Source organism: Sciurus carolinensis, chromosome 14 (genome assembly GCF_902686445.1).
Source record: "Sciurus carolinensis chromosome 14, mSciCar1.2, whole genome shotgun sequence".
Taxonomy (NCBI): domain Eukaryota; kingdom Metazoa; phylum Chordata; class Mammalia; order Rodentia; family Sciuridae; genus Sciurus; species Sciurus carolinensis.
The window spans coordinates 11,444,505-11,457,461 of record NC_062226.1 but is presented as its reverse complement, the minus strand read 5'-3'; the positions used below and the strand labels follow the sequence as shown (position 1 = coordinate 11,457,461).

Genomic DNA, 12,957 nt, shown 5'->3' with positions numbered 1-12,957 from the left:
AAGAAGCAGTAAATAGAAATTAATTGAATAATATTTTAACATATTTTAAAAATTATTTGTTTAAAAATTTCTCTTTAATTAGAGTTCTATCTCTTCAGTCTTATTTTAGTGAATGTAAAATAAAACTACCCTGATCATTAATTTCCCTTAAGGTCTAATGTTGAAGTCTTGGCTTCAAAGACTGCATGAGTTTATTTAAAGATCACTCCTGTGGTTGAGTGTGGGGTGATGTATTTTTTTCATGGAAATAAATCTATTTAATTTCATTTCCATGCAAGATTTACAAATATTCTAATAACAGTATGTTATTCTGGTACTTTTTGCTTAGTTTTTTTTCCAATGTGTAAAATTTTTTTTAATTGTAGATGGACACAATACCTTTATTTTATTTATTTACAATGTGGTGCTGAGGACCGAACCCAGTGCCTCACATGTGCTAGGTGAGCGCTCTGCTGATGAGCTGCAAACTCAGCCTCTTCGCATAATTTTTTTTTAGCTATGCTAAAAAAGACTTAATAGGATAAACTAGCCAAAAACATAGCTGAGATGTAATCCAATAGACTTATTTTTCTGTTAAGATTACAAATTAAACATAAACTAGATTGTCAATAGTTTATTTGCCAAAAAATCCCAGAAGTGTATATGTGGAAGCTGGGAGAAGGGTAGGAAATTCCTGATAATAATCTTTCATTTTTCTCCTAATTTGGTTAAGTCTTTATGTGCATGACTGGAGAGGTGAGGGCGAAGAGAGATAGTATGTGAAGAACTTGAACAACTATGTACTGTCTTGCAGCACTTGTACCACTGTTAATCTTATATAGAGTGGGAAAAATTTGAACAACTTCTTGCCCTCTTAGAACACTTAGAACACTATTAATTTCACCCCCTTGCAACTTAATAAACTAAGTTTATTCTTTTTTATATTTATGACATTAAAAAGTAATATTTATTTGAGGACTTACTGTGACCATCACTCTTTTAACCACTTAGCTTTCTTTTTTATGTAACTTTCACAATGAACCAACAAGCTAATAAATAGTGCTCTCATTTTATGGACAAGAAAACTGACATCCAAAGATGTAAATTAGTAGATTTTATGGAAGTTGTTTGAACAAGATACATATCTAAGCCTTCTAAGCGTCTCATGCAGGGTTCTTTCTGCAGAAACATGCTATTTTTGTCTTTGTTTCTGAAAGAAGTTTTTTTTTTTAATTTGTTCTAATTGATTATACATGACAATGCATTTTGACACATTGTACACAAATGGAGCACAATTTCTCATTCCTCTGGCTGTACATAGTGCTGAGTCACACCAGTAGTGTAATCAGACATGTATATAGGGTCATAATGTCTGTCTCATTCTACCGTCCTTCCCATTTCCACCCCCACCCCTCCTTTCACTCCCCTCTGCACTATTCTAAGTTCCTTCACTCTTCCCTAACTCCCCCCACCACCCACTCCACTATGGATTAGTGTCTGCTTATCAGAGAAAATATTTGGCCTTTGGTTTTTTTGGGATTGGCTTATTTCACTTAGCACGATATTCTCTAGTTCCATCCATTTGCCTTCTTTCTTATTTCTTTTTTCTGGTTTATCTTTAAGACTGAGTAATATTCCATTGTGTTTATGTACACATTTTCTTTATCCATTCATCTGTTGAAGGACATCTAGGTTGGGTCCATAGTTTAGGTATTGTGAATTGAGCTGCTATAAACATTGATGTGCCTGCAACACTGTAGTATGCTAATTTTTAAGTCCTTTGCTTATAAACTGAGGAGTGAGATAGCTGGGTCAAATGGTGGTTCCATTTCAAATTTTCTGAGGAATCTCCCTACTCCTTTCCATACTTGGCACCATTCTGTAGTCCCACCAACAATGTGTGAGTGTACCTTTTCTCCCCACATCCTCGCCAACACTTACTTTTGCTTGTATTCTTGATAATTGCCATTCTGGCTGGAGTGAGATGAAATCTTAAAGAGTAGTTTTGATTTTCATTTCTCTGACTGCTAGATACGATGAACATTTTTTCATATATTTGTTGTTTGATCGTATATGTTCTTCTGTTCAATTCGTTACCCCCTTTATTGATTGGGTTATTTGGTGTGTTTTTTTTCTTTTCTTTTTGGTGTTAAATTTTTTGCGTTCTTTATATATCCTGGAGATTAGTGCCCTTTCTGAGGTGCGTGTGGTAAAGATTGAAAGAAGATTTTTAGGATTTGCTTAAATTAAGCATAATTTAAAATTTTAACCCTTTTCAGTTCTTAACAGAATGAAAAGGAAACAATACTACCAAGCAAATTTTAAAATATATAATGTATGATATTTCTGTTTTTTGCCACTAGTATGGGAAAACAGTCATACAGTTTTTTAAATATGTGTTTAAAATTTTTTTTCTTTTGCTTAAATTATATCCATTTTTTCCTGGAGGCCTTTCCATTTTGGGGATTATTACATTAATATGGCATCGTACTGGAGAAGATGCTTTTAAAAGTAGTAAGAAAAGAAAGATGTTTTCTTGGTTTTAAATTTCCAGATACCATATACTGAAAGAGGAAGAAAATGATCTAAATACAGACTGAATTTTCCAACAGTGATATAAAATGAACAAAAGACTATTCTTGGAACTGTAGAATTTTCATTGCCAAAGAGACTGTAGGGACATTTTTTTTTTTTTTTTTTTTTTGTGGTGCTGTGGATTGAACCCAGAGCCTTGTTCATGTTGAGGCAATCACTCTAGCAACTGAGTACATCTCCCACCCAAAATTCTTTTTTTTTTTTTTTTTGGTGCTGGGGATCGAACCCAGGGCCTTGTGCTTGCAAGCCAAAATTCTTTATAAAATTACTGTTTTATAAATGAAGAAGCTCATGTCTGAAAGAATAAGATCATACGGACAGATAATTAATAGTATAATCAGAACTGGAAATCCGTACCTGTTAATTCCCATTTGCGCTCCCTCTCTCCCTCCCTGTCTCTCTCTCTCTCTCTGTGTTTGATGAATGTGATGAATATGCATTTGTACTTGTGTGCACATGCACTAAATTACTGTACCTCTTGAGATATAATACAGTGCTTAGAAGTACACCAGACCTCTTTCACTGCTAAATCAGGAGGTTCATGATACCAAGTTGTTGTACTTTTCTGATGAAAGTGTGATGATTCGATTAAGGTGATGACCACTGAAGCTTTTCTTTGTAAAAATTGGGTTTTCTCTTTGTATTTAGCAAGTAATCTTTATGATTGTATTTTGGGAAGTTTTAGTAAGGATTACTTGAACACAAGCACTGCAGTATTCAATCTGATAACCAAGATTGCTACAAAGTGACTAATGAAAGGGTAGCCTATACAGTGTGGATACAACCAAAGGAAGGTTCACATTCTGGGTAGGTTGGAATGAGGTGGCACAAGATTTCATCACACTGCTCAGAACAGCACAATTTAAAATTTTATCTCTTGAATTTTCCATTTAATATTTTCAGACTGCAATTGATGGTAGTTAGCTAAAACTGCAGCAGGTAGAACAAAGATAAGAGAATTTAATTGTATCCTATTCCTCAACTTTTGTTTTCTTTTTTTTTTAAATATTAAGTCAATTTTATTTCTGCAGTGAATACTTGAATTTGAAATGTAAAGCACAATACCACTTACATAGAACCAAGAAATAATAGAAAAATAATAATTGGACAAGGTTTGTATAATAAACCATAGAAATTTCTGGAAAAATAGATAAATGAATAGATAAGTTAACCTATGATCATAGATAAGAAGCTTCAATATTATGTCAGTTATCTTCAATTAGAAAAATACATTAAACACAATCATGAGAACAATCTTAACTTTTTTTTTTTTTTTTTTTGTGGTGCTGGGAATTGAACCCAGGGCCTTGTGCTTGTGAGGCAGGCATTCTACCAACTGAGCTATCTCCCCAGCCCAACAATCTTAACTTTTAAACTAATGTTTTTAGTATCCATTATTGATACTTGGCCTGAATTAGTTGAATTCATTTACATATTTTCAGTAATACTTTAACATTACTTGGTTTTCTGTTTAAAACCATGTTTATGTTGAATATCTTTATTATAGAAACAGTATTAAATTTATCTTAAAAATAAATGTAAGATTTTTATGGAACTTATTTTTGTTTCTTTGAGTATGTTGCAGTAATACTATAAAATAGGTACTTATAATTATTTTTTTGTTTTTGGTGCTGGGGCTCAATCTTAGGAACTTGAGAATGCTATCAAGTGCTTCATCCTCAGAACGATTCTTTTTTGTTGTGGTTCTGTTACTGTTTGACACATACTTAGGTTTATTTGTTTTTACTTATTTTCAATTTGGGGGCTTGGGGTTTTTGTTTTGGTGGTGGGTACTGAATGCAGGGTTATTCTACCTCTGAGGTACATCCTCAGCCCTTTTCTAATTTTTAAAAATTATTTTGAGACAAGGTGTCTCTAGGTTGCCTAGGCCAACTTGAATGTGTGATCCTCCTGCTTCAGCCTCCCAAGAAGCTGGAGCTACAGGGGTGTACCACCACACCGAGTTCCTTTCTTTTTTAATGACTGCATAGTACTATGTTGCTTGGATAAACCATGGTCTTTTTAGTCAATCTTCTATTGATGGGCATGTGGTAGTGTTTTATCACCTGTTGTTTTTTCCCTAGTCATTTACTATTTCAAGTAATGTTGCAGTGTTAAATTTGTACATTTGTTATTTTGATTTTATTAAAGTGCATCTTAGAATAGTTTCCTTTTAATAGAATCACTGGCACATAAGATGAATGTGTGTGTAATTTTAATTGCCAAATTCCTCTCCATCGAAGTTTTAACTATAAGAATTAGCAGGTTCTGAGAATACTGTATTTGTTTTTGTTTTTTCCTTCATAGACTTGTTGAAAGTTTGTTTCAATTAAGGATCTAAGTTAGGTGGATCAGGTAAATAAGAGTAGTTTTAGTTTATCATTTGATTAGTAAGGTCAAGCCATTTTTCATGTTTAAAGGTGACTTTCTGTATATTTCCTATTCATATCTTTTATTCATTTTTCTCCTTGATTTTGGTATTGTACCTCTTAATTTTTAGAAGTTTTCTATTCAAGAGATTAACCTTTCAAGATACAGTATTTCTCTGTCACTCACTCGTCTTTTGACTTATATTTTGGCAATTTTCTTTGGGTTTGCCATGCAGGGTTTTTTTATGTACTAAAGAATTTATCAACTTTTTTCTTTAAACCTTCTGAATTTGGATCAAAATTAGAAAACATTCTTTGTCCCCAAGTTAAAAGGAATTTAGGCATCTTTCACTTGGTATTTACATGATTTCCTTTTATTACTTTTAGATCTCCAATTCATTTTATATTTTATTCTGGTAATTCTGGTGTTTAGTTTAAAAAATGACCATCCATTTATCCCAGTACTATCCTTAAAAATTGAAACTTTCAGTCAGGCATAGTGGCAATACCTCTTAATCCCAGTGACTTGGGAGGCCAAAGCAGGAGGAGCCCAAGTTCAAGGCTAACCTCAACAACTTAGTGAAACCCTGTCTGAAAATAAAATTTAAAAAGGTCTGGGGATGTGGTTCCATGGTAGTACACCCCTATGTTCAATCCCCAGTATTGAGAGAAAAAAAAAAAATTATAACTTTTCCTTCAGTGACTTGGAATACTTTTTTTGTCGTACTTAGCTTTCATGTGTACTTGAACCTCTTTCTGGTCTTTGTATTCTGTTCCATTGGTCTTAAATCAGTATCAGTATCTTTTATTATATTGACTTTATAATGTTTTAATATTTGGTAGGGCCACCTTTCCTTCCTAAATGTTTGTGTGTGTGTGTGGATTTTCTTGGATGTTTTAAATTGTTTATGTTTCACTTAAACCTGAGCCTCAACTCATCTGACTCTGGTGAATAATTACTGGTATTTTTATTGGGGCAGAAATCTTCTCATCCAGAAACATGAATTTTCTTTACTTACTTAAATCCACTTTTCCTCTGTCTCACCAAATTGCTTTCTGGTAGTGATTATACATATAATTATGTATTATAAGCTACAATTTAATGTTTAAGTTATATGATAATTTTATATATGAGATTTGTATTGTAGATCTTTAAAAGCTTTTTATTATAGATAATTCAAACAAATTTTATTAAAATAGTGTAATGAATTCCATGTACTATGGCACAGATTTAACAATGAACATTTTTTTGTAGCTGGAGTGTTTGACTTATAAGGTTGGTCTCATTCTTGACTGTTTAGCTTCACAAGGCATATTGCTCTGGTCAGTGTGACTCAGAAGAATTGGTTATTTTTTCTATTAGGATTTTTCTTTTTAAAAATGAAGAACTCTTGCTCATCGTTGAACTTTTTCATAGAGCAATTAATGTTTCTAAGAGCAATACATAACAAAACAAATCAATTCCTATTCTCTACCAAAGTACAATTTTTGAAAGTTAAAAATCATTATAAATTTAAAATGAGCATGTACCAAAGATTTTAATTGGATTCATTAATTAGTAAGAAAACCAAAAAGATGGTAACTGATACTGTGTTCGAGAAACAGATTTTATATGGTCCTTCCTTTTAAAAACACACACAAACACATTAGAATAAGATTGCTAGGTTAGAAACTAAACTAGTTAATTCCCTTTGAGCTGTTTTTTATTTGTTTTGTTCTTCAGTACTCGGAACTTAACCCAGGGGTGCTCTATCACTGACTCACATTCCCAGCTCTTTTTTATTTTTTATTCTGAGACAGGGTCTTGCTAAGTTGCTGAGGTTAGTCCCAAAACCTGTCTGTGACCCTTCTGTCTCAGGTCCCAAGTTGCTGGGATTACAGGCATTCACCACTGTGCCCAGCTTAGGTTGTCTTTTCTTTTGGACAGAAATCATTTACATATTTCCTGGGCACAAACCTACAAGTTAATATGTAACTTCTTAGAGTCTGAATTCTTTATTATTAGTAAGTAGCCAAGTCAAAATTGTCATATTTATCTAGAAAATTAAGTAATCCTCAGACATGTTAAACCAAAGTAGGTAAATCATAGTGGGTCAAATCTTATCTGATGGTTGGTTTTGTAAATAAAGTTTTGTTGGAACACAGTCACACTCCCTTTATTTACATATTGTCTATGGCTGCTTTTGCCCTCTGATGGTAGAGCTGCATAGTTACATAGACTGCTGGCCACATGCCATAATAAGGTTTCTGTCCTTTGACCCTTTACAGAGAAGCTTATCAATTATTGTATTTAATGCTGCTTCAGGATGATACTGAAAGGACATGTTGCTGCATTCAAGGCCTTACTCTCAGGATTGAGGTTTTTGTTTGTTTGTTTTATAGAATCCAAGTATATATGAGGATAAAATCTGCTCTGATAGCTGGGTGTGGTGGCCCATACCTTTAATTCCAATGACTCAGGAGGCTGAGGCAGTAGGATTGCAAGTTCAAAGCTGGCCTAAGCATTTTAGTGAGGCCCTAAGCAACTTAGCGAGACCCTGTCTCAAAATTGAAAAAAGGAAAAGGACTGGGGTATGGCTCAGTGGTTAAGCACCCCTAGATTCAATCCTGTACAAAAAAAACAAAAAACAAATCTGTTCTTGTTGCTCACTCTTGTGTTTTTAGATTTTCTTTGGTGTAGCCACCTTCTGGTTTTCTTTGTGCCTTTTCTTATAGAAAACTCTTTTCTTCTTGCTCTGTATTTCACTTTACTTTTTTCTCTTCCTTAGACTGACCATAATAGTAATGTTAGTGTATTTAAAATGTTTATTATACTGGTAAATCTTACATTCCTTGACTTTAATTTAGGTCAGTTTAAAAATTGCCTCAAAATAAATCCAAAATACAAATCAGTTGGAGTTACCAGAATTTTTGTGGTTTTTAGTTGATATTGTCTGCCATTCACCAACTTCCACATCCCGTTCCCACCCTGAGTTGTACCTTTCAAAATTGAAGAAGTTGTTCCCTACACTACTTCAATTGAACAAAGAAGTGGGAAAAACATGGAATAAAGAATTTTCTTACTTTTAAATGTCATGTTTCAGAATAATTTAAAACTTATATGAAGCAACTTGGAAGACAGAACAGCTATTTAGTTTACACTGAGTAAATATTAGTAGTTGTTTAGCACATAAAATCATAGAACTGGAGTCCTACTCAGTGTATGCTCTATTTTCCTAGGGGTCTTAAATCTAAACATATGCTTTTTACTATTTAGAGAACATTAGTGTAGGGATTCTGAGAAACATCATTTATTCTTACAACCTGTGTGAAATCAGAAGTGGTGCTCAATTAAAAACAAAGAATATTACTGCATAATAAATACTTTTTCATCCTCAAGATAAAGCAGAAGGAGAGAAAAAATAATACTGACACTTTATATGAAGTTGTGTGCTTGGAAAGTGAATCAGAAAGAGAAAGGAGGAAAACTACAGCCAGTCCTTCAGTTCGCTTGCCACAGTCTGGATCTCAGAGCTCAATGATCCCTTCTCCTCCAGAAGATGATGAAGAGGAAGGTAAAGGGAGTGCTAAATTTATATTTGTGGGTAGAGGACCAGGCAGAATATATTATTGTATCATGGAATGGATAATGTGAACCTTGCATTTGGAATTCATTCAGTGAATACTTATGACTGTCTCCTATGTCTGGGAGCTATGAGAGATTAAAAAATGATTAATATTGGAAATTCTTTAAAATACTCATAATCAAATTGGGAAAAAGAGATTGTACAATTAGTGCTTTTTAAATAATCCGTTCAGTGCTAACTGGTTGGATTAGCAGTTTTGGAACAAATTTTACACAGCTCTAAGTGGACATTTCCATTTCAACTGACTCAAAAAAGACTAATTATGAGGTCATAAAAGGCATGTATCTATGTGAGATTCACAGAAAATGTTCTGGAAGTTCATAGAATCCATTTTTCATTGTGGGGTATCATAAAGAATAGTTTTGAGCTGGAATTTTAAAATACAGGAAGAATTCAATAGGCATAAATGGGCTCCTCTAGACATTTCTGGCTAAGGAATTGTGTTAACAAAAATATGGAAGTGGAAAGAATGATTGGTTTGGTTTAAAGAAGTGTGTATCCATGATTATATGTACTTTTTTCAAATATGGAGTGAGCACTGACTATTCAGTTTCCATTGATCTATTCAGTAATCCCGTTCTGGTGAGTAATCACCTTAGAGTCATATATTTGTAATATCAGTGGCCACCAATTACTTGATGCTTATTATGTGGTAGGCAGATGCTTTATTTTATATAATCCTCAAAGTAACAGTAATTCTGAAAATAGGACTTATAGTCATCCTCATATGTAAAGAAATGGAATCTCAGAAATGTGAATGTCCCTATGGTTACAAAGGTAGAAGAATTTGAAGGTCATGACTGTGAATCCAGATCTTAGTCCACAGTCTGAGTTAGAGTCAGTCACTACCTCTTGCATTTACTTCTCATAAAACATTTTGAAGTGCAAAAAAAAGCATATATATTGTTTTAAAGTCAAAGATGCAGTTTAGAGTTCCCTGCAGAGCCACTTTAAGTTATGTGATCTAAATGGGAATCGTGAAATTGTTCCACTATTTGAGTATATCTGCTGTATAAATGGTAGTCTGAGATGTACAATTTCTCTTCTAAGTTAATACTGATTAAAATGGCAGAAGAGCAAAGTCTTTACATAACTCTCCTTCCTTAAACCAAGCAATGAAAGCAAAAGAACCAAAATTGAGAATGATGTTCTATTTATCATGAAGTCAGAGAATGCTCAAATCTCCAGACTGTAGATTTTTAGGATTATGTTGGTTACAAAAAAAATTGGGCTGAACTGAAGGCTGACACCTAATTCTAATCTATAGCAGGCAGAGATTTTTCTTATTTTTGAGGTGATTCAGAAGGCCTTTGTTGATAGTTCTTAACTAGGGAGAGTACAGATTAATGGCAAAAATATGCTCTGTGAGGGAAAAGGAATGTCTGCTTTTTCCCTATATTGTTTTCCTGATGCATACCACAGTACTTGGTATGCAGTGGGTGACCAGTAAATATTGACCGGCTAAGCAGTTCCCTAAGGACCCATTCCATAGTTTTTCCATAGTGAAAAATTAGTGACAGTGAGCTTCAGAGGAAATTGCAGTCATGCTGTGTTGCAGTTCTCTCTAATCCAGATTACAAACCAGGGAAACTTGCCATCTTGTGATCTGTTTACTACTGGAAAGAAATGACTAGTTCTCTAGAGAGGCTTCTTACCCACAGGACTTGTAATAGGAAACAAGCAATTTTAAAGTGGGGTTTTTCAGGAGCAACATTCTGAAACAGATTACCTGCTCAATCCCCACCTCTCCTCCATTTTATGCAGATGGGACTGACTCTACACACAGTTTTCAAACTAAGTATCCAGATTTGTTGGAAGCATTCAGAACAGTAAAAGAGAATTTTTGGAAGATAGGTCCTCCTAGTCTTTTTGAAGGAATTGTGATTCCTTGTAAATTTTAGTCTTTTTATAACTGTCTTCCCCCCCAAAATTTTATGTGGTATATCAGCATTTTAATGAGTAGAAAATTATGTGAGGGATTAAAGTATAACTAGTCTGGAAAGCTCATGAAGTTGGGGAAGTCTGCCTTAGTGCCCTTGAGTCTTTTTCTGGTCTTTAATTTAGTCATCCTTATACAGAAATCCTACATGCATCTTTTTCTCACACCATCAAAATTAGTGATAACGTCCAAGGCACTGTAATGTAAAGGCATTGAATAATAAGTATCATGAACTTCTGAGTATTTAAAATCAGTTCTTTCAGATAATACCTTCTCTAGTAACATTGCAAATTCACGATGCAATCATCAGAGGTTTGCCAAATTTTGTGTAGGTATACTGAGCGAAAAAAATACAAAATGAACAAAACCCAGCTTGATGAGGACACATGGAAACAAATACTGTCACACCTTGTCAGTAGAATGTAAATTATTAGAACCATTTTGGAAAACAATGTCAGAAAATTTCAAAATCCTTTTACAAGCATGTGGTTTTTAACTCAGGAAATCCACTTCTGGGCATATGTCCAGTGAATCAGTGAGTATATTCATACTGATACTGTTCATAGCAAAAAGTTGAAAACCTCTCTAGTGTCCAACAGAAGAGAATTGTGTTAGTCTATATTTTGTCCTGCTTTCATTATGCTTTTCAGTTCTTCTCATGCTTACATCAGTTGTCACTGTATTGTTTTCGGGAATTGAACCAGGACTTCACACGTGCTAGGCGTGTGCTTTTACCACAGCCGTCAGTGTCACTGTTTCACAGTCTTTATTCATACCTTATATTCTCTAAATTCTTAGTTGAGCTTACTTTTCTTAATTGCATAAGCTTAAAATAATTCATTTTAGTCCTTTTAAAATATTTTTTTGCTTTCTATTAAAGTGTACTGTTTTGTAGAAAATTTAGAAAGTCATAAATACATAAAAGAACAAAAAAGTATTAATCATAACTCCATCACTCAGATTCAAGAATTATTAATGTTTTGGTATAGTTCATTCTAGTCTGTTTGGTTTTTTAACACATGGATTATTTAACTGTTCACATTTTTATTTTATGTGATATTTTGCATGTCATTATGTAATCATAAATGTCATCATGCAGTTACCTTGTATACATATGTCATAATTTATTCCACCATTCTCTACTCTTCCCTTTTGAAGATTTTGATGCTTCAAAATTTTAAACTGTTTTAAATAAAACTGCTATATATTTCCATGCATAAAGCTGATTAGTTTGGAAGAACAAGAACATACCATATCTTGAGTCTTGTAATTTCATTATTTAAATGACTCTTTTCTATAATTGACATAATATGGACCTGTATGGAAAGCAAAAGGGAATCAAAGAGGTTACAAAGATTTTCTACCCAGGACCATTTTAATTTTATTTGTAATTATGACTGTATACTCCCAGTAGAGTCTTTAAACTTGACCATTAAATTCCCATGTCATTCTTTTGGCTAGTATAGCCTCTTCTGTTATCCTTTTTTATGTGTTTTATCTATTAAAGATAACGATGAACCTCTCTTGAGTGGATCTGGTGATGTATCCAAAGAGTGTGCAGAAAAAATTCTTGAAACATGGGGAGAACTGCTGTCAAAGTGGTAAGTTATAATAGCATAGTTCTCCTTTTCATCTGAAATTCTCATTGTATGTTTAGGAAATCTTACCTAACTCTAATATTCAGTTTGGAACCAATAAGAGAAACGACATACAAGGCTTGCATTGTAGAATCTTTATTTTTAGAGCTTTATAAGGATAATAGTGGAAACCTGAAATCAATTCTCAGAATATTAGAAACCTAATAAATTCTCATTAATGGAGAAAATATTTACCAAACATGGAACTTATGGACAGAATAAATTTAAAAAGAGGCATATTGAAGAAATTAGCCACTACTAATTGGCTAAGTGGTTAAGACAGTACACAATAATCAGGGAAGTTTAGAGGATGTTCACACAACATGTAGAGGCCTTAGGTAGGACTTTTCCTTAATACATACCTTCAGTGGCAGAGCATGGTATTTGTTACCTGTTTTGTCAATTACTTTTCCTAGTAACATGTTTAAAACTTAGGAATTTCTCATCAGCTCAAGAGACAGCTTGATAATAATAAGAAGCACTACGCTCTACATTTTCTGAAAACAATACACCACCTCCAGGTGCTTGTTAACATAATCAAAGATTTTCTTTTGAGTCAGGTTGGTGAGACATTTGTTAGTTTCCCTTTCTCCCTAGGTAGGATGCCAGTTAGGGAAAAGCTAAACTTGAAAAGGGTCTGAGTTTGACTCTACTTCTGATGTTCTGGTTATTAGGGTAGTCATATAAGCTCCCTGTTGACCTACTACTTTGGTATATAATTTTTCTCAAGTTTTAACTGTTCAAGTTTTTTACTCCATTCTTAGTAAAGCTGTGTCTTGGCATTTTTAAAGAAATGTATTTAATCCCCTTGA

At 33.5% G+C, this 12,957-nt stretch overlaps 1 protein-coding gene across 1 annotated transcript in view; it reads left to right on the top strand.

Annotated features, from left to right (window-relative positions):
• Rabgap1 (RAB GTPase activating protein 1) overlaps positions 1-12,957 on the top strand; it is a 151,048-nt gene that overhangs the window by 59,460 nt on the left and 78,631 nt on the right. Inside the window, 2 exon segments of the mRNA XM_047525843.1 lie at positions 8,323-8,497; positions 12,016-12,109. Of these exon segments, the coding sequence (XP_047381799.1) occupies positions 8,323-8,497; positions 12,016-12,109 (269 nt within the window).